General features: G+C 44.1%; 1 protein-coding gene across 1 annotated transcript in view; it reads left to right on the top strand.

The window, feature by feature from the left end:
* The window catches only part of TRHDE (thyrotropin releasing hormone degrading enzyme), a 2,026,389-nt gene that overhangs the window by 1,263,737 nt on the left and 739,376 nt on the right, over window positions 1–23,276 (top strand). Inside the window, exon 8 of the mRNA XM_078678167.1 lies at window positions 5,605–5,670. Coding sequence (XP_078534293.1) covers window positions 5,605–5,670 — 66 coding nt within the window. The remainder of the gene's footprint in view (window positions 1–5,604; window positions 5,671–23,276) is intronic.

Raw genomic sequence — 23,276 nt, 5'->3', positions numbered from 1 at the left:
ACTATCACCTCATTGTAGTTAATAGTAGAAAATACACACTCAATGAAGAGATCATTTTGCAAACAAAACACAATGTTTATGTCAGACTATATTGTGTTATTGATACTGACATGTGGTGAGCCGACAGCACGTTGATTGTTGGTTTCCAGGATTGATGTACCAACTTAAGTTGAAAGTGTGATTGCGAGAGTCAGCTGAAAGATGTACACACCAAAGACTGGAGTCCCTACCACAAATCAGCTGCCAAATACATCCTGCGCAGCATTTTACTCTAATGTTAAAATCCTGAGGTACCTGTCCTGCAGATAAGGGATATTGTTTTTGTACATGGAATTTCTTTAACGGCAACCACCTTCTGGAAGTGTCTGTGCATGTAAGGAGAACAAAAATGTAATCTGCACAAGTTGAGCAATGAAATTTCCAACATGTGTGGAATTAGAAGTTGTAAGTCTCAGAATAGCCACATAAAGCCTTTGAAGCGTTGAGAAAAAAAGGAGATCGATGAAATGATTGCACTGATCTCAGCTTTTGCAATTTCTGTGGAACTTCATTCCAGTCCATCCTTTTTTTTTACTCACTGCACCTATTAGACAGGGAACATCCATATTCAAATCATTCTTGGCCCCACCCTGTCAGGAAAAATTCAGCCCACAATGCTAAATCATGCACTCTATGCCCAGGAACACAAGCAACCTCAAGCATTTATTTAGCCTTTTTGGCATCATCATTGAAGTCCTGTGTCAGGCACAGTTATCTACAGGTGACCCTTGTAGGCATCCCCGTTGCTCCCAGGGTAGCCTTTAGAGAGAAATTAAAAGGCGATACATGAACTCAGACACAAGTATTTATTGCATCTTAGTGCTAGTGCATTGTTGTATAGCTTACTGTACAAATACATATAGTGGCCAACCATATACATATCAGTATTTCTCCTGCTCAATAGGGACTATCCAATCTGACTTGCAAGGCCACTTGCCCCACTCACAAAATGTGATCCAGACATCAAAACCCCTAGAGGATTCAGATACCAGTGTTTTTGAAAAACAATATTATAAACTATACCAAATATGTATCTGTTACATGAAAGACCTATACCAATCAAAAAAAAAAGGGAAACTACAAGATATTAAGACTGCATGGGACATAAACACTTTGGGGCCGATTATGATAGAGGATTTTCCGCCTCCTCCGGGCCGGCGGAAGCCACCGCCGGCCCGGAGGAGGCGGAAAATCCTCTGCGGAGTCACCAAAGACCCACCGCCGCATTACGATGGCTGGTGGGTCTTGGATTCTGTCGCTGCTTTTCCGCCGCGGTCGGATTACAACCGCGGCGGAAAAGCTCTCCTTTGGCTGGCAGTGTCTATCAGACACCGCCAGCCAAATTAGGAAGCATTTGTAAACATGCTTTTCCGCGGCGGTTTTTCTGACGTGGAAAAGCATGTGTACTTTTGCTTTTGGGGGCCTGTTGCGGGCCCCCAGGGCGTAGGCGGGTGGGGGGGTGCACATGGGGGGTACCTATGGTACCCCCCAGCATTTACATGCACAAAGCGGCAGGCACCGCGCGGTGCCTGCCGCTTTGTGCATGTAAATGTTACACATGCACTTTTAACATTGCGGCGGGTGCTGCTTGAAGCAGCACCCGCCGCAATGTTAAATATCCAGGATGTGACCGCCAGGGTGGCGGTCACATCCTGATTTGCATGGAGGGACCTCCGCAGTCCATGCGGACGGTCCCTCCACCTCTGGGATGGCGGACGGACGCAAGTCCGTCCGCCATCCTAATCGGCCCCTTTGTGTGGCTTCTCAAGAGAAGTGCCACTTAACAAGCCTGCAATGACTGAAGGTTGAATTGTACTGAATTGAATTCTTAGTGGTTAAAAAGGTAGTCAATGCAAAGTAAGAGTGGCAAAATAGCTACTAGTTGGGGGAGTTGAAGGGCCATGATGATGTGAAAGGCAGATTATGTAGTAATAATAAATACACAATAGATTGGCAGAGTAGACACAGAACCTTTTGGTGAGGGTCATTAGTGGGGCTTGATTTCTGAAATAATGGAGGAACAATGCATATGTTACATTGTCTCAATCTTTTACTTCAGGAAAAGTGCAGACAGTAAAGGCTGTGTAAACAAAGTAAGTGCCTGGTGAAGTATTCCGATTTGCAAGTGAGGGATGTGCAATTTGCTCACTGACTTGTTTGCGAATGGGAATGTAATCTGAGATACTACCTATGTAAGTTGACCTGCCTGATGCATATTGACTAAGCAGGTTGCATTTTTTTTACCCCTGATGTTTTACTGGGAATGCAGAGATGGAGGCCTTCAAGGGACATGAGACATCGATTCCAGCATCTCCATTCCCAAAGAGGAAACTTAAAAAAAGCAAACTCTATCTAGGGGCTGCTTTTAAATAACAAAGATTCCTGTTTTGGAAGCACATCCTGAGCGAGCAGGCAGTGATTCTCTGGAACTCTACCCCCAAGCCCCCAGGTATATCTGCCCCTTTGCAAATCAGTTACCACCCCAACATGGGGGTCGGTATCTGAGCAATGGTTTGCAACCATATTTGCACTCAAAAGCCATTGATACATTTCATTGCGAATCTAAGATAGAAAGGAAATGCCTCTTGCATCCCCACACATTGTGTTTCATAATGGAATTAAAAAAAAATCTGATTTGCAGCTGAAAACACTGTCTTTATGTAAATTTCGGGCACTGCGAGAGAAAAGCAGCTTGTACCTGAGCCTCCTGGATGCAGTTATACAAGGATTGATTCCAGGTGTGTAGCCTGATTTGAGGAGCATTTCATATGCCAAGGTTGTAACATACATTGGGGAAAGGGAGAAAGGGCAAGGAGGAATAGAGAGGCAGTGGGTTCTATCTAGCTAATCTTTTCGACAAGGGACTCATTTAACAACTGCATATCTGCGCCACATCGCTTACTATGTGAGATTACTTCATTGCAAATTGTTGAGACTTTCTCTAAATTCAAGCTGAGTCTTGTCCTTTTCTCAGTGGCTTTTCATCTGGAATCCACAGAAAATAGATACTGTGCATCTCGTGCAGCTTTGCCCTTATGACCGCATCCATAGATTTGCATGCAATGCCCCAAGGTTCTTGTAACCCCCGAGGCAAACAGACTATGCTGCAGGAGCATAATAACGTATTAGCTCTAAGCTTGTGTTTTCTATTGTTTTTCGGCGCTGAATGATCATCTGAAATAAATTGACGTTTCAATGTTTAAAAGGTTACTCAATCTCAACATCTCCAGAAAGTATGATTCATGTAACATGCCTGTCTTCCTGTAATTGTACTTTCGGTTCACACTTTCTCTACATTCAAACACTTGTAAGACAACTTTCCATGAGTTGCTTTGCTCTGTACGTTTTCCGAAATTATTTTACATGGCATTTTATATGCTGACGTTTAATGCTGTTTGGGATGTCGATGTGTGCTGTATTTTCTGTTTTCTAGCTTCTTGATTGGTCAGTAAATTGCCTTTTCCTGTACTGCTTTTCAAGATGATGCCCCTGAGTTCTTCCATGCTAATGTTTCTGTTAATTTGCAGTTTACAAGCATTCCACTTCATGTGTCTAACAATATTTTACATCTTCAGTGTATATTTGTGCAGTAGTGGGTGTTGTGTTCCAGATGTGGTTGCTGTGGTGCTCCCTGTTTTTAAGTCATGCTTAGGGATATATATATATATCTATATATATCTCCCTCCTGTTACCTCCACTAAGTCCCACACAGTGGGATTAGTAAGAGGTCTTCGGAGGCCACGCCCCCTTCTCCACCACTTTTCAAACGCGCTTCATGTCACAGTACTGGTTGGGGGATAAAGTCCACTTTACTCCTGAGGGACCTTGGAGAGCCCTCCTGGTACCTCCTTTTGGTCCTACACAGCAGAATTCCTGAGAGCTGGTTGGAGGCCCAGCCTCCTTTCTCCACCACTCTGCAAACGTGACTGCTAGTTAAAAAAACCGTTGAGATTGTTAGGAATTTGCATTATTTTTAAAACCTTAGAAATTCACGGAAAAAAAACCAAAGGTTACAAGGACGTTATAGTTAGCAAATAGAATGTAAAAAACCGTAGAAATTCACACAAAAAAACAAAGGTTACGGGGACGTTATAGTTAGGTTCAGATTTTACTCATACAAAACCAGAGAAATTCAGCTATTATACTTAGGTGATTTAACTATGACTTATGCCCCCGCAATGCACTGCTTATGATCTCACATATTACATCACTCATGACATGGTCTAGACTTCTCTTGTTTCTTTATCATACATTAAAACAGGATGACGGAGAAATGATGAAGTTCTGCTCTGGTATCCATATCCACTTAAGCGCCTCACTTACGCTCCTCTCTTTATAAAGTACTGTCTCCGTTTACAACCATAACAGACATTGCGAAACACCTTGATGATCTTTTACCCATTTAACTTGTTTGATCCAGTTGTAAAATCTTGGGGATAGAACCATAGTTGAAAAAATTAAACAAGCAGGTATTTGGCTTTCACTTTTGATAAAAACAGTTTGCCTCTTTGTTATTAAGAAGTGTTTTCCAGATGACTGTTTAAAATGTTATTGACAGATACTTGTGACTGTGTATCATTTTTTTGATATGGCTGTCCCATGGTTTAATTGCTTTGTAATTGTGTGATAATGAGGAGCATGCAGCACTTTCAGTGGACCCGCATTCAGATAAGCAATAGGTTTAGACCTTGTGGAAGGGGCTGGGTGAACATTTTTTAATTATATGGTATGCAGAAGTGATTTGTGATGAAATTCTACAACATTTTCTCCTCATGAATTTCTCTGCCCTCTATCTAGTTTGTGTGAATATTCCAAGGTAAACAATGTCCTGGAAGAGCCAAACAAACTGACTGGTGCATTCACAGTTCACGTGGTTCTCACTGTACCTCGTTTTACAAGGGAAAGGCACATGAGGTTCTCAAACAATGAGAAAGGCTGGACATTCACTTGTTTCTCAGGTTCACCATCTGAGCGAATTAGGGTACTTTTGGAGCCCAGTTTCTTCCCACGGGTGACGTAAAGAAACCTGGATTTTGCCTATTGTGCAATTCATAAAATACTTTTACCAACCCCTATTTGTGGACCACAAATAAATATTCAATTAAAGCAGTACTTTGAATGGACAGTTACTATAAGGTAGTACTGTATACTGGAAATTCTTTATTTTGAAAGGGAGAGTACCTACACTTCTCAGCACTAGTTTAATGAAAGAGTACTAGAACAGTAGCAAACAGGTACTGTGGGATACTGAGCGCCTGCACTTCAATGTTTCCACTTCAAGCACTGAATTCAAGAATCCATCTGGGTGTGACATACAGTTGTAGGAGAATATCCCATGTCAGAAAAAAAAATTGTGCAACCCCTAGTTGTTTTTGCATTTTGGGTCACTCTCGAGTTTCTCTGAACGCCTTGATTCAAATCTTGCATGAGGACCTTGATTAAGTAAGCAAACATATTAAACTAATTAACTGCCTCTGTTTTCCCCTTATATTTATCTACTATTGCCGTGCTCCTCTGTTGAACTACAAGATTTCCTGCATAACGTTTGTCTTTTATTGTTTTTAGGAATATTTAACGAAGCACAAATTTGGCAATGCAGCAAGAAATGATCTGTGGAATACCCTCTCTCAGGTAAATTTACTGTGAGAACATTTTGCATAAAAGTAAATTATGCTCCTCTATGTACACGTTTATGGAACTGTAGATCTGTACTAGAAGAATTCACAGGAGGTTCTAGGAATGTCTTAATGGGTCTGCATGGCCATGCGCTCTTTTTGAGTTTGAGAAGTCAATAAATGAATAAATATTCATTAAGTGAAATCATTATAGAAAAAACCCCCTGAGTTGAATTCAACAAAAACACATATGCTTGATTGAAGATTTACACCTCCACAGTTGTTATAATGATAATCTTAAAACCAATTTTTGCATGTATTTGCGTATTAAATCCAGAGCCTTTCGACCATTCATTAAAAAACTTTAAGGTAGTAGAATTTTCAGGGTTACCTTGATTGGTTCCAGGCTTTGAAAGTTTTAAAACTTATATTTTAAAAAAAAACTCTTATGGAGCCAGAACAGTTAGATCTGATGAGTTAAAACACAATGAGAATGTGCATGCTCCATGCAGTAAAAACATAGGTTTTGCAAGAGTGCTGCAGGCAAATCCAAGGTCTGGGCAGCATAATAGTAAATTCGGAGTGCACATTTTATTGTTTGTACAAAATCAGCAGCCTGGGATAATACTGATTCTGTTGCTCCAGTTTGGTCGCGGTTCAGCAATTGGTAAAATTATAAACCTGGTCAGCATTATATTTCTCTGCAGACTGGATTAGTGCTTCCTCCAGATAATACTACGGACGAGGGAATTCATAGGATGGTAAAAATGCTCTATAAAGCTTATGTGTATGTAGCCATTCTTTGTCAGTTTTTCTAGGGCAGTCAATAAGGTGCTCTTTCATTGTTTTTTAGAGCTGTGTACGAGAGGCTGCTTGGTTTGGTAGAGTATAATCTCAGCTCCATATCCGCACTAGCTTTGTTCAAGTATCTTGTCCAATCATGACCTGAGCCGAATAAAACCTCTTGCAATGCCATCTTTAATGACCCCTCCATAGCATGTATAATCTGATACTAATAACAAAGAAAATGGACCATGCCAGCTAATTCTAGTTTTTGTAATCTAAATTCCAGGGGTATCTGTGCTCGTCAGATGTACTGTGGTAACTAATAACTTGTCTATGAGCAAGGCATTGCATCATATCTAATAATGCGGCTATTTTCAGTGGGGAAGCCTGCTGGCCGGAAGAAATGTTCGTATCAGTTTGGCCTTTATCACCCTTATCGTAGTTGGATATGTAATTTAGTGTGTCCTTAGCCATATTCCTAAGTTATTATAGGACATGGTGTAATCGATCTTTGCAGGGCCTGGTTTACCCCCTTTTTTGGGTTTACCCCCTTTAGTTTCCTGCATATCATCATTTTTGTTTCACTTAAAGTTTCTCCCAACTTGTTTCTCGCATTGTATTTGTCCAGCTCATCGAGAGAGCATTGTAAGCCTATTTTTGTGTGATCTAAAATTGCTAGATCGTCGGCATACTGTAGGATTGAGATCTTGTATCCACCTGTTCAAGGAGGGAATGTCTTAACCCTCCTTATCATGGTCCCTAAGTTGGCATGGTATAAGTCACACAGCAGCTGGGGAGGACACAGCCCAGTTTTGTACCTTATTTGTGATAAAAAAAATTGGTCTTATTTCCTTCGCCCAATGTAACTAGTACCCCGGTATCTGTGTATAGTGCCATAATTGCTTTAAGGAGAATTTGAGGAACGCCGCACTCATCCAGCTTTTTCCATAGTATTTGGCAGTCCACCCTGTCGAACGCTGCTGAGTAATCCACAAAGCAGAAGCAAAGTGGTGGCTTATCTTATCTTTTTGTGTAAGTGGCTTTTTGCCTGAATCCAGTTTGGGAAGATGGAATCAAGTTTTCATTCTCTGCCAACCACGCATGCAGTACAACGCATGCGTGGTTACAACTAATGCCTTTACCACGCATGCCTTTACTACGATGTTTGTAGTAAAGGCATATGTGGTAAAAGTTAAAAAAAAAGGGGGGGCCTGGGGGGTCTCCCCCCCAAATAAAACAACTCACCATAAGTCATGTCGGCATCAGAGTCGATTAAGAGAAATCGGTAAAAAAATGCCGTTTTCTTTTAACGACGTATGACGTCACCACGCAAATAGTCGGTGAAAGGTTTATGCGTGCTAAACGAATTCCGTTGTAACGCATGCGTGGTAAAGGCATGCGTTGCAACGGAATTCGTTGTATCATCATATATTCCTCTCAAGGCAATGGGCCCTTAAGCACTAAGTGTTCGGAAAACCCTGCCTAAGAAGCAAGTGAAGGTGCTAGAGAACAGAATTAACCTGATTAAATGGAATAATTGAAAGACTGCTCTAATGTTTGCAGCTATTTATATCCCTGGTTTTCCTGCATCCCTCGATGAGCTCCATCTTTACTACACTCTTGTTCACTGCCTCTTCTCGTAGTCATTGAATTTCGATGCGGAGCAGGACTTCTGGGAGCTTTCGGAAGGCTCTATCAACAGAGAAGCAGTAGCTGGGGCACCAGTGCCAAGGGCTGTAGGAGGCCTAAGCCTACCAATTATAGCGGTGATTGACCATAAACCTAGCAACAGCAAGGGGATTTTTGTTGCCTGCAAGGGCCCATGGCGCCCGTGTGAGGCCACTGTGGCTCAAACTGCACAGATACATCATTAAATTTTCTATACTAAGGAACTAAGGATTAGTTAAACACGCAACGCCACAGAACTAGAAACACCGTTTTTAATCTGCAGGCTAAAGTTAATTTTGGTCAGTACAGTTGCAGTTTTGCTTTATTTGACGCTCAAAAAAATGTATATTTATATATAGCAGCAGCAAGGTTAGGTTGCGCTTTAAGGTTTTTAAAGAATTTTGTGCATGAGTGACTTTCAGAAAATAGAACGGGCATCAACATAAAAGTGTAAAGACACACTATATAGGTGTTTTGCAAGGTATGGGACACTGTATGCTTTCCTGCGCTGCATACATTATTTGTGGAATTATCAGAGAAGTCACCGGTATAAACCGGCCCACCAAATCATAAAATAGACCCACACACTCCCAAAAAACAGCCCCCACAGGCCCAGACCAGCATTGCTCGCACTGTCAGATTGCCCGATGGGCCTGTCCGACCTAGCTTTCAGCCTGAAAATAATGTGTTGAATGCTTATCTTCAAAGTGAAAGGAACTTTCAAAATGTATATTATATTTTAACAGTTCATTTCTGCCCATCAGAATGTTCACTTTTATTCATTTTATTTTCTGGGGTCATGTTTGTATGTGCGGTTGTTCCCAAGGAACAATGGTCCTTTCCTCATTTTATTCAGTCTCAGTCCAGTTTTACAGAATTTCGAAGCTCGTTTGTATAACAGCAGAGATCCAGGCACGAGTAATAGCTACTTCTCAAATAGTTTTTATGCAGTGACATTCAAATTGTTCGTGTGCTCCTTCAGAAGCTGTGGATGTGTGAAAACGAGTTGTCATATCCATGGAGTGAACAAGCCCTGCATCAAAGTGACCCAGGCAACACTGGCTTTAAAAAAAAAATGTTTTCTACGTGCATTACGGGCATGCACAACAGCTTGGAAAAAAAGACTGAAAACAAGTTTCACCCATACAATGACAGTTATAGCTTATCACTGTCATTGTGTAGGTTAAACGTATTTCTAGTTCTGCAGAAATGCATCGCCAGCTTTTAAAAAACTGATCTTAAGCTAAGGCCAGGTATAGGTTTGAGGAGCGGTTGGATATAAACATGGGGTGGATAGAACTTGCGGAGTTTCTCTCGGTAGAATTCCGCAGAGTTACAGAAAAACTCAGCAAGATTCAATGGAATTCCACAAATGGGTGGAAAATATGGAGCTTGTCCTGCAATTTAGCACTGGTAGCATGAGCAATGCTGAAAATCAGTGCAAACAGCACCATGCATTGAGAAAGAGCGCCCGGCCATTTATTTATTTTATTTATTTATTTATTACATTTGTATGGCGCAACAGCTACCCTGAGGGTTTCCCGGCGCCTTGGATCTGTGAGAGTGGGCTGAAATATTGTAAGTGCTACTGATTAAAAAGCCAAGCTTTGACTCCCTTCCGGAATTGGAGGTAGCTTGATTCCAAACGAAGTTTAAGTGGTAGGGAGTTCCATAGGACTGGGGCCAAATAGGAAAACGAGCGTCCACCCAGACGTACTCGCTTGAATCTAGGGACAACAAATTTGGCTTGTGTCATGGACCGAAGTGCACGTGAGGGTAAATATTTCTGAACCAGCCTACATAAATAGGAAGGTGCCTCATTCACATTGATCCTAAACATGTAGCAGAGTGCTTTGAATTTCACTCTGTTTGCGATTTTCAGCCAATGCAGTTTCTTGAGATGTTCTGAGATGCTAGTGCGCCCTGGGAGTTGGAGAAGCAGCCTAACAGCGGCATTCTGCACAATCTGCAGACGGTTAATAGTGTCTTTATTAGAACCTAGGAATAAGATATTTCCATAATCAAGTCGAGATCCTATTAGGGCCTGTATTACCGTCCTCTGTGCCCCTTCGGGAAGTTGCCAAAGTATCTTCCTTAGCCATTTAAGGATTCCAAAGCAGGTAGAGGCAGTTTTTGCGGTATGTGCACGCATTGATAATTTGTCATCAAGTATAATTCCAAGATTGCGAGCAGATTGTACCGCGACCGGGGTTGGGCCCATTTCAGTCGGCCAATGAGCGGGACCCCAGAGATCCTTATGATCACCAAAGATAAGTAGCTCTGTTTTTTCTCCATTAAGTTTTAGTTTATTGGAGTAGAGCCAATCGGCCATTCTCAGGAGACCAGAGCGGAGAGGGGAAATATCGGTTTTGTCAGTGGATGCTAGAGAGAACACTACTTGCGTATCGTCCGCATAGGAATAAATAATGAGACCCATGTCTTCCGCAATTTTAGCTAGTGGGGTAACATAAATATTAAATAAAAGTGGGCTCAATATAGAGCCTTTAGGTACCCCATACAGGGAATTCATAATATCAGATGAGTTATTTTCGGAGAAGACCTGAAAGGTCTGGTGCGAAAGGAATTGTTCTAGCCATCTCAAGGCTTTCCCTTTGACTCCTATGTCCTCCAACGTCTGAATCAGGGTATTGTGGGAGATGGTGTCAAATGCGGAACTCAAATCTAAAAGAATGAGTGCCGCCGTGCCCCCACCATCTAATTCCTTTTGGATGGCTTCCGTGACCCCTAGTAGGGTTGACTCCGTAGAGTGTCCCTTTCTAAATCCTGACTGTGAGGAATGCAACAGAATATTATTAATGACAAAGTCCATTAACTGATTATTTACATGCTTTTCTAGAATTTTCGAGCAGATAGGTAGTAGTGATATTGGTCGAAAATTAGAGAGAATCTCTGGGTCACCATCTGCCTTTTTTAGCAGAGGGACTATCATTGCATGCTTCCAGTCATCGGGTATCATGGCTTCCTCTAGCGAAGCGTTTAGTAAAGATCTAATTACGCCCAGGATCGAGGAATCCAACTGCTTTAGGATGGACGCAGGGATTGGGTCCTGAGGTGAGCCTGACCTAATGCTGTTAAGTATATCTACAAAGGTCACCATATCCATGGATTGCCAACTAGTTAATACATTCTCCCGTGAGATTGCCCTGTCAACTTTCTCATTAGGGGGAGAAGTATTAGCTACAGGAGTTGTGGCCTCCTCTTGTTTGCTAAAATGGGAATAGATCTTGGTTAATTTCTCATTAAAAAATTTGCCTATCTGGTTACATTGCGTAGTGGATAAAATCGGTGATTCAGGTTGATGGGCGGCCCCTGCCAAATTTTTTAAAACTTTAAAAAGAGTGCCCGAGTTGCTCTGTGCGGCTAGAATAGTAGCTTTGGTAAAATTACCCTTAGCTATTTTGCAGGACAAATGGTAGGCATTGAGCGCATGCTTATAAGTTTCCTTATTGGCCGGGTTGTAGTTTCTTCTCCATAGCCTCTCTAATTTTTTACAGTTACTTTTTTCCTCACTCAATTTTTCAGTAAACTATGGGGCAGGGGGGTTACAGGATGTACGTTTACTAAGTGTAAGCGGAGCTATGGTCTGTACAGCGGCAGCTAGCCAAATGTTGATAGTTTTGTAATCACTAATTCTGAGTTCAGTAGGAACAATGTCCGGGCTGGAGTGTATTAACTGTGTATTGAGGTCAACAATACTTAGTTTTTGCCAGTTTCTAAACCATACTTCTGATTTGACCAAGTTCTTAGAACTGGGAGCCCAGATATAAAAATGGGTGAGAAAATGATCCGACCATAGAATAGGGGAGGCGGGTTTACAAATTATGCGATCAAAGTTTGTGAGGATCGGATCTAGTAGGTGGCCCGCTGAATGCGTCGGACCATTGTTCCTCAAGTGAAGGTTAAGAGCTTCTAGGTCCGATAGGATGTTAAGGATCGTAGGGCAACTACGATCCTCCAGGTGCAGATTAAGATCCACAAGAATGGAGAACATAGGAGCTTCCATTAAAAATGGAGCAATCTGCTCCGACAGAGCAGCTGCCCAACCCCCAGCCGCCCCAGGTGGCCTATAGATCAGAAGACCGGAGAGTGTAATTTGGGAGGTTAAGGTAAGTTTGAAAAGGCCAGCATCGCAGTTGGCCAAGACCAAGTCTACCCAGTTGCATTGATAATTTTTTTTATAAACTATCCCTATACCGCCTCCACATTGATTCACTCTGTCTTTCCTTACTATAGCATAATTTGGGGGAAGGGCCGAGGCAATATCTGGCCCTGAGCTAGTATTTAACCATGTCTCCGTTAAAAAGAGTGCATCCAGCTGTATATCGGTAAAAAGATTAAACATGTCCTCTTTATGCTTAGGCAGTGATCTGCAGTTAGTACTAAGAAAGTTAAACTGTTTATCATGCGGTGTAATCGGTTGGGAGATCATGCTCATGGTTTTCCCATTCTCCCCTGTTATGCCTAACTGCATATAGGAGGTGGAGAACATACAATTCGGGCAATGGGCTGTGTGATTGTCTAGTTGCAGTGTCTCACAGTTGGCATTGTATTTAGTTCTAAGTCTGTGTAAATCATCACAGGAATAGCTGTAGGCTGTAGGAATTCAAGCAGGGGGGGTAGCCCCTAGCCCCGGCCTGGCGCGGATGGGCGCAGACGGGCTTGCCTTTGGCACGCCGGCGGCGAGCCAGCTGCGCGTGTCCGCTGCGCGACGAACACATGCCCGTTTAAATATTGTTTCAGCAGGGTAGTTCCCGCCCTGACCTCTGCCCCGTGACTCAATCCCAGTCCCGCCTACGCTCCATCCACGTCAAGCGGGAGAACCCGTGGTGGAACGGGGAGCCGGCGGACTGGACGGTGGGCGTCAGAGAGGTGAGGTTAAGCTCATTGTGAGAGTTAAAAACAATATTAAAAGCAGGAGCAGCGTTTTTGTTTTTAAAAAAGTAACAGTGCCACAATAAAAGGTTTTAGTGCATTCAAAGTGTGCAAATGAGCAGAATATCGTATTTCATACCCGCCGCCTCGCACCCTTGACAAACAACAAAATCTGACTTGATTTTGCTGCCACTCAAGAAAAAAATCTACTCAAGCGCCAGAAAATCTACCCAAATGGCATCCCTTTGACCGCGGCCACTCATGAATGCTGGTGGCCGCCTGTGTTGGAAAATTGTGCTGGGGATATCAAATCTCACTCACACTCGCATATTTGAAACCTCGCAGGACAAAAATTCGGCCATGTGGCAATTGGCAGAATTTGGTGAGAGCTCTCTTTTATTGTCATAAAATACCAAGGATGGGTCAGTGAAGGGAGTCGTGCTCTCCCTTGCCCTGACAGAACAGCAGTAGAGGTACTGTCACCAGTTGTTGGGGCAGTTGGCTGGCTTGTTATCATTTACACCTGGCTGGACCCAGTGGTGAGTCTATGATATGGACACTGGTGAGTTTATCTGTCAAGAGTAAATCTACAAGTTGTCAGAATATGTGAAGGCCAGTGTGAAGACTGAAGTTGCTAAGATGTTGGAGCAGCAAGGTTATTAAGTCCTCCAGTAGTCCCTGGGGAAATAGAGAATATTTATATAAGAAAAATAAGACCAAAATGATAAAAATGAAATAAGTAGAACTTGAGATATGAATTTTTCAAGACTAAATGCAAAAACAGTGCTTAGAAGTCACTAGCGGTCAAAAGGTTACTTGAGGTCATTAGGGACCAGTATAATTCCAAAGTTCAGGCTGACTGCAATGGAGGGCAGGCTGTCTACAGAACCCATGCAGGGTCCACTGAAAAAGTACCTTGTATGGAGCAAAGCGTCGACGCTGAGGGAACAATGCATCAATGTTTTCAATGCACGTAGGTTGCTGCGTCATCATCCTGCTCCATTGAAATGCAGGCAATGCGTCTTCGTAGGGCCCCTCAGAGTGTCATCCTCAGGCTGTGGAACTTCTATCACCAAACAGCCATTTGTCGAAGAGCAATATGCTGGTTTCAATTGTGTTTGTTTTTGCCGAAAACAGCTGCAGAACCCACTTCTCAGGCTCAAGACTGGAGAAGGCACCTCAGGCGAGGGTAGGACTTACCGATGGCAGAGTCCAGCTGCACCAGGAGAGTTGCAAGAAGTTTTTTGTGTCCTTGAGACTTCAGAAAATAGGATGCAAGCCCTTGGAGAATTGTGGTTTCAAGGATGTAGAGAAAAGGTCCAGTACTTTTCACTCCCAGACAAGGAGCACCAGGCCAACACAGGAGAGCAGGTAGCACAGTGTCAGTCCCTCCAACAGCACAGAAATCAGCAGGCAGCTTGTTAACACACCAATGCAGTTAGTAAAGTGTCAGCCCCCCCTACTGTAGAGCAGCTCTTCTTCCAGGTAGAATGTCCTTGGTTCCAGTAGAGTTCTGTTTTGGTGGTTTCAGAGGTCGAATACCTATACCCAAATGTGCCTTTGAAGTGGGGGAGACATCAAAGAGGCCTTTAAAGATTGCAATGTCCCTGCCTTTCCTGCCCTGCTCCATATACACTACAGAGGGGTATGCATCTCCTTGTGTGGGGACAGGCACAGACCTTTTCATGTGCAAGGTTCAGCTCCACCCTCCCAATCTACCGCAGGCTGGTGATGGTCCATCAGGGTGCAAATGTCACAACCCAGATCTTTTTGTGGGACTATCTAGAGAGAATGCACAAAGCCCAGCTGTCACTCAGCTTGACTTATATTCAGAGACAGGTAGAGGCACAGAATGGTTAAAGGAAGAAAATGCCAACTTTTTAAAAGTGTTATTTTCAGACTTACAATTTAAAATCCAACTTCACCATAAGTTGTGATTTTAAATTGTGAGTCCAGAAACACCAAACTCCAAATGTCTATCTTTTCCCAATTGGTTCAAAGGCAATCCAAATGTTAACCTATGGGTGAGACAGGCATTGTAGTAGTGAAAAACAAATGCCTAGGTCTTACCTTAGGGGTGTCTGATATGTAATAAAAGGGAAGGTGATTAACTTGTCAGGTCGAAATGACAATATAAACTGCACACACAGGTGCTGCAGTGACAGGCATGAGCCATGGTTAAATACTCCTGAAGTGGGTGGCACAATCAGTGCTGCAAGCCCACTAGTGGCATTTAATTTATGGGCCTTGGGCACATATAGTTCACTTTACTATGGATTTATAAGTAAAGAAAGGTGCCAATTGTGGATAAGCCAATGTTATCATGTTTAGAGTACAGAGCATATGCACATTAGCAGTGGTTAGTAGAGGTATAGTGCGCAGAATCCTAAATCCAGCAAGAATGAATTTAGCAAAAAAAGAGAAGATGAAGGCAAAAACGTTTGGGGAGACCATGCAGAAAAGGCCATTTCTAACAGCAATCCAGAATGAGATCTCCTCCTGTCCTGGTGGCAATCTTACCCATGCATGTGTTAATAGTGACCGGACTAATTGCTAGCATTGCTAAATGAGGTTGTGCGGCTTGAGCAGCACTCGCTCTTTTTTTTGTTATTGTTGGCATAATGAACTGTGCTATATGTCTGTATAATCTAACTAGATCTGTGTAAAGTGTGCACAGCTCTCCTGCTATAACTGCTGCTAATTGTTGACAGTGTGTAACAGGCTAAGACTGGCCATGTTGCTCCATCATTGCTGAGGTGACGCAGTCTGACGTTTGCTAGTGGATGTGGTAGGGTGCCTTGGAACCAATTTGTGTGTTCCTGGAATGTAAGTGCAATTTCTAAATCTCCATAAGCTCTGTAATTGTTAGGAATTACTGCTTCAGTGTATGTGTAAAAAGTTCCAGGGCTGGGGTCTGCTGCCAGAAATGTTACCCATGAATAGACTACCGCTATTTTATACACTTCTACCATGAATGGAAATCCCGCTCCACTAGAGCGAGCCCATGGTGTTACAACATCTGTGTTACTACATTGCTGCAGTTTAGTGGTATAACCACTGGTGCTACGTTAGCCATTTTAGCAAATGGAATTACAAGAATGTAAACTATGGTGGGGGAATCCTTTGAAAGGTTCAAGTTTGAACAACCTACAGACAGAAATAGGGCTTCCCTATTTTTTCTGAATAGTATTTTTCCCTAAAACCACAGATGTTTCTGGTAAAAGGTAACCAGGGGCTTTTGGCACACATAAGCAAACTACTCAAGAGACCCATTATAAAAGTACCTGACCTATAACCAGGGCTGGACTGAGAACACAAAGCAACCATGGCAATTTTATCAGACTGGCTCGGGGAGGGGTGCTGGGCGAGGATGTAAGTGTGAAGCAGTGCTGCTTAACTAAACCGGCCCAGGCAATACTGTTCTTGTTACTCTGGGCCGATATTACAGGACTGCTTCTAAACCGGTCACAACCACTCCAAAACTGCCCCCCAACCTTCCAGCCTCCCTGGGAAACACCCACTAAGGCCAGTCCGGCCCTGCCTCTCATGTGGTGGGGCCATGCCGTGTGGTACCTACTAATTTATTAAGACAGTGTACTTGGGCAAAATAAGTGTCAAAATTATGGGGACTATGCCCACTCATACCATCTGAATATGTTGACCTGGTTCCAAGCTAGCTCCCAGTGCACCATCTGAACCCGTAAACCTATAAGGGCCTGCAACCTCAGAACATGACAGCAATAATTACCACAAGGAAATTGTAGAATCAGATCTACCCTTTTGTTGTTAACTCAGGCAAGTCCAAAGGGAGACACAAGAAGTACACAAATTGGCATTTCAAATATTTATTGAAGCAGTTGAATTCTTGTGTAAAATATGTATGCTGCAATGAATAGTAGAATAAAACAGAGCATTGTAACCAGCATTACATTGCTTTGATTATATAAATACATATAATGGTACTCCTACCTAGCACTACCTGTCGCATAGAGCGTATGGTGAATGTGGTTCTGAAAGATACATTCTGCATAACCTCTCCTAGAGAGCGAATGGTGAATGTGGGTCTGAAAGATACCTTGGAATGGTCTAAATCCCCATTTTGTGTCATCATTTTTTAATGGAGTTCAAAGATTGGCATTTTGAAGTGAAAAAACTAATTTCCCCTAGAATCTTATAAATCATAACACCATTCTCACATTCATCAACTCAGCAACATGCATACCCTGATGCATACAGCCTCAAAGGTCTAAATATACCTTCAGAACAAACCCCCTCAAAAACTTGAAGAGGTCAAGTGAAATAAACCCACTGAAATAAAATGTCTTATTATATTAAAATCACAAGATAAAAAGTTGTCTTTTAAGAAAAGGCACAATGACCACTACTCCAGCTCCTGGAGTCGGAGACAATACAATTCCTTATCCAAAAATTAAAAACAACATACATGTACAGTACAATACAAAACCATAAAAAGTCAATCTACAGGAGGAAACCCTATTGATACAGATAGAATTCTGTTATCTATAAAGGTCCAAATATATTGTTAAAGGAAGAAAAACCAGGTGAGAGCCCTGCTCTTATACTTATGGCTTCCCCTTTTTGGATTCCTTATATGAAAGTAGCGTTGACGCGTTTCGGTGGAAAAACAGAGATATAAACATCCACCTTTTTCAGCACTAAAAATTAGCACGACATTACTCCTCCATCTACAAAAAATAACTCCCCATTTACCTAACTCCCCATTTACCTGAGTGCATGTTTTATCCGGAAGCCAGTCTGGTGTAGAGCATGCTGCCGTCCCTTGTAGGATAGTGATGACATTCAGCTGGGCCGGAAGTCAGGAACAGAGCGACCACCACTACCCATGGAAATGCTCCTTTGCCGAACACAGACTTGGGGCAGTTTATATGATAAAAACTGAGACCATTCGCACAATGCCTGATTTGGGATCCGGCTGTCATTGTTTATTCTACCAATTTAGAGCTGCCTCCAACCGGACAAGAATATGCAAGGGCAGTTTGCGCAGTGTACTTGGTCCTTGGAACAAATAAACAATGTTATGATAATGTGCCTACGAAGCAAAACACTTTCTCAGGAGACTATCGCACAGAGTCATCCAATCAAAATGTGTTAAAAGTAATTGTCTAAAGAAATGACAACTTTAAACGTGAACATGTAAAAATGGCAGCGTTTATGCACAGGCCCTATTAACCTGATGCAACTGGGCCAAGATTTTACCTTCTTATTTTAATTCTCTAAGTTACAATCAGGTAAATGAGTATACTTCTAAAGCCTCATGGGAGGTACTTAGAGGCTGACAGGGTGCAGGCACAGGTCAACTGGAGGATCCAGTCCAGGTCCAGTTGCCACTGGTCAGCTGGGCAATTACAGTAAGATGCCTCTTGCAGGTTGCTGGGTCCCTGTAGCTTGAATGGGAGGGCAGCCTTATGACCCTTGGAGTCAATGTTTTTGCCCTGGGTACAAGAGAGAGAGCAGGTCCAGTCTAGTAGCCTCTTCTCAGGTTTCAGTAGCAAGGTTCACTCCACTCCTCATCTTCATCAATATCAGGAGTGTTTCTGAAGTGGGTCCCTGGAGATGCCACATTTATGCCTGGCACAAGCCAGAGGGTGGGAATGACCCATTAGGACACCCTAAGCAATGAGATAAAGGTTTCTGGAGCTTTTAAGATGGCAAAAGTCTTCGGCCACTCTACACTTGAGCTCTGAGGGGGTGTGTGAGGAATGTAGTATGATAATGCTGATATCATCCCTCATCTAAAACTAAAATTCAATTTTGGCCAGTCCCTGTATCCCCCATAAATACAGACGTCTAGCAAATTCAAAGCTGAGCTTTCAGCAACCATACAGTAGATACACCAAAAGTGTTTTGGCATTCCGTTTCCTCCATTGAATTGTGCCCAAATGTTTAAAGTAAAACCCCAGCTGACCTGTCAAGGAGGATGTGACATTTAAGCAGGATTTAAAACTCTAATGTCAAAGAGAAGGCTCACAAGCCCAGCCCGGTGGTTACTCTAAATAGTCCTGGTGAAGCACTTCCTCCTGCTGGGATTGTTGCCTAGCTGGCTAGAAGTATAAAAGTAGAAGTAGGTCCTGGCGTTAGCTACTTCTTGCACTCTTGTAATGAAACTTCAGACAGCATCATAGGAAGCGTGCTGGAGCAGTTCATTTATGGCATTGGTGCTAAGACCAGGAATTCTGCACACCAGGTACATGCGGGGGTCTTGATTGTAGTTACTATTGTTTAAAATACATTTGGTTTTTCTTTTTAATTATTTCAAATTGTCTATCCATGACAGGGTAGTCCCCTTTAAAGTGCACCAAGTGTCTGGGCAGATCATTCAGGCCATCTTGTTAAGAACAGGACAGCACCTCCCCACATCCAATGCCCATTGTCTCTGTCCTGGCAGCAGTCCACACCTTACCACTGGGGAGCCATCAAGCTACCAGGTAACAGATACTGAATAGCCTCCAAAGTCTTTAGGCAGGCACAAGGAAATTTTTCTAAAGTACATGTTCTGTAATTGTTGGACAACATTCGACTTTACCATTAAATTGAATTTCTTTGAACTATAATCAAGAGCCCTTTAAAAATTTCACCAGCTGTCCCCAATCTGAAAATAGCATTATAAGGCGCTGTAATGAATTCCAGCCTCTGAAAGCAGTCAGCCTTGCTACAGTGAAAATACCTGTTATGCTTTTTCACTGTAAGGACATCTGGAACAATAAACGTCTAGTTGCCCTACTTTTACATACAATGCACCTTACCCTACGGACATTAGAGCCTACCTGAGGGGTGACTTGTTAATATTTAAAAGAAATATTTAGGCCTGTCAAAAGGGTTTATTTTGACACATTTCGTAGGCAGTTAAAAACGGCACAGCCAGGCTACAGTGGTAGGCCTTGATACATGATTTACTCTGTCACTGTAGTGATTGGCACAATGAGTGCTGCAGTCCATTGGTGATATTAAATTTACAAGCACTGTCTACACTGTGGTTACCATATACTAATAAGCTAAGGACTTATAGGTAAGCTTGATATGCCTATCAGGAATATTCTCATTTTACCATGTTGACATGAGGAGTGCAAGCACGTTACCCCTGGTTAGAAGGAGTAAGTGCACAGGGTTCTATGGCCAGAAAAAATAGGGATCAGCACCAAATTTGGGGTGACCTTACAGAGAAGGGCAGATTCCCAACAGAAGCACATTGGCAGCAGAAGTGGACTCCGATAGGTGCCATGGGCAGTGACAGACTAGGTAGGCCAGGATGAAATGGTGGGCAGTGACCTTAAAGGTGAATACTGATAGGAAGTGGGCACTGATGGAGAAAGTCTGTGATGGAGGTGATGGGCACTGACCCGAAAGACAGACACTGACAGGAGAGGTGAACATTGACGGGAGAAGTAGAAACTGTTCAGAAAGCAGGGTAGTGACCTCAGAGAGGGGCCATGGCATGAGAGATGGACAGTGAAGGGTGAATTGCTCAGTGACAGGAAAAGTGAATACTGATGGAAAGGTGGGGTGGCAGGAGAGAAAGAAGCACACTGGTGGAAAGGAGTGGACACTGGCAGGAAAGAAACAAGTGATAGGAGAAGTGAACATTGACAGGAGGTCTGGACATTAATGGGAGAGGTATGCAGTAATACGAAAAATGGACTTTAGTGGGGAGCTGTATGCGCACAGAAGTAAGAATGACAGGAGATGTGGACAGTGACAGAAGAGAGGGCACTGTGGGAAATCTGGGGTGTCATATAGGAGATGTGTGCTATGACCGGCTAAATCAGAGAACTACCGCCCTATGTCCCTGCTTCCTTGGGTGACCAAGATCATAGAGGCATATGTGAACTCTCTCCTGTCGGACTTCCTGACCTCTAATGAATTCCTGGACACCTCGCAGAACTGCTTTCGACCTGGTCACAGCATGGAGTCAGCCCTCTTCTCTGTGACAGAACATCTCTGGTCAGCATTGGATGCTGGGCAAACATCGGCGCAGATCCTATTGGGAATCACCGGCTCAACCTTGGAATGGCTTGCTTCATTCCTTCGTGAGAGGTCTTTTTCAGTAATAGCCCCCCCCCATTTACCTCTGGCGAACACTCTATTAAACAAGGGGTACCACAGGGTTCCTCCCTTAGCCGGAAGGACACAGAGAGTCCGCCTCCCCCCGTTCAGATCAGAAGCCACCGAAGTCATCTGCGGCGTTCCTCAAGGCTCCTCGCTCAGCCCCACCCTCTTCAATGTCTACATGAGCCGCCTCGCGGCCATCGCACGCCAACACAACCTCAAGATCATCTCTTACGCCGACGACACCCAGCTGATCCTCTCCCTCACCAACGACCCCGCCACCGCCAGAACCAACCTACACGAAGGGATGAAAGACGTCGCCGAGTGGATGAAGAACAGCCGCCTGAAACTGAACTCAGACAAGACGGAAGTCCTGATCCTGGGTTCGTCACCCTCCGCCTGGGACGACTCCTGGTGGCCCCCTGCCCTGGGCAGCGCACCCAGACCGACAGACCACGCACGCAACCTGGGCTTCATCCTGGACTCCTCCCTCTCCATGACCAGACAAGTCAACGCCGTCTCCTCATCGTGCTTCAACATCCTGCGCATGCTACGTAAGATCTTCTGGTGGATCCCCACCGAGACCAGGAAGACGGTCACCCAGGCCCTCATCACCAGCCGACTGGACTACGGCAACTCCCTCTACGCCGGAACCACTGCCAACTTCAGAAGAGACTCCAGCGGATCCAGAACGCCTCAGCAAGACTCATCCTCGACATCCCCCGACATAGCCACATCTCCGGACACCTGAGAGACCTGCACTGGCTCCCGGTCAACAAGAGAATCACGTTCCGACTCCTCACCCACGCACACAAAGCCCTACACAACCAAGGACCAAGATACCTCAACAGCCGCCTCAGCTTCTACACTCCCACACGCCAGCTCCGTTCGACCAACCACGCCCTCGCCGCCGTCCCCCGCATCCAAAGGGCCACCACAGGAGGAAGGTCCTTCTCCTACCTGGCCGCCAAGACGTGGAACTCCCTGCTGACCCACCTCCGCCGGACTCAGGACCACCTCGCCTTCAGGAAGCAGCTCAAGACCTGGCTGTTCGAGCAGTAGCGGACCACCCCCTCCCCAAGTGCCTTGAGACCCTCCGGGTGAGTAGCGCGCTATATAAATGCATTGATTGATTGATTGATTGATTGATAGTCCCCTGCTGTTTAATATCTATGTCCAACCGTTGGTTGCAGTCGCCAACAGCAGGGGTCTGACCATGGTCTCCTACACTCTCGATACACAGTTGGTGGTGGCACTCTCAAACAACATCAAGCGGGATGCCCTGAAGTTTCACTGCGACCTTGCGGCAGTGGCCGGGTGGATGACAGCTAACTGTCTCCAGCTGAATTCCAACAAGTCGGAGATATTAGTGTGAAAGGACCATGGTCAGTGGGATGAACTCAGGTGGCCAGCTAGTCTGGGCAGTGTCCCCTCCCCTAAGCAGGCAAACTTAGGGGTATGGCTGGACTCATCTCTTAACTATCGAGTCCAAACCAAAAAGACGGCAGGGACATGTTTTGGAATCCTGCGGGGGCTAAGACCCCTGCTGGCCTTCTGTGAAGCACCTACACGTCCAGGGCCGGACTGGCTAACGGGCAGTTTAGAAAGCTGTTGAGCTGGGGGTGATTTCGTTCATGGAGACCTGCGTGTGCTAAACGAAATTCGTTTTGCATTTATTATTTCGAAGCACACGCAGGTCTCCATGAACGAAATCAGCCCCAACCGCAGTGAAATCAGCCAGCAGCCCGGCAGCTTTCTAAACGGCCCGGTAGCCAGTCCGGCCCTGTACACATCAGGTTATCATTCAGGCGTCTGTACTGTCCAGACTTGATTATGCCTGTTCTTGTTATCTGGGTTCTAACAAGGCGGAGGTTTGGAGGCTGCAAAGAGCACAAAATGCAGCAGCTAGAACATTGTTAGATGTGCGTAGATCTTGCTCTGTGACTGAGGCCATCCGCCGTATTCATTTGTTACCCATGGCCAGGTGCATTGAATTTAAAGCCTTATGTATTTCCTTCAAGGCTTTGAAATTGGCAACTCCTGCTATTCTGGCCAACCTCCTTCTGCGTTATGTCCCCTCACGACACCTTTGCTCACAGGAGTAGCACTTGGTGGTAGTTCCACGGATGCGAAGAGTTTGCGCTGGTGGACGGTCGTTTCGTAGTAGAGCGGCCATCCTTTGGAATGCTC

The sequence above is a fragment of the Lissotriton helveticus genome, chromosome 1_1 (genome assembly GCF_964261635.1).
Source record: "Lissotriton helveticus chromosome 1_1, aLisHel1.1, whole genome shotgun sequence".
NCBI classification, from domain to species: Eukaryota; Metazoa; Chordata; class Amphibia; order Caudata; family Salamandridae; genus Lissotriton; species Lissotriton helveticus.
Note: the sequence above shows the minus strand (reverse complement) of the source record. Positions and strands in the feature narration are given on the sequence as shown.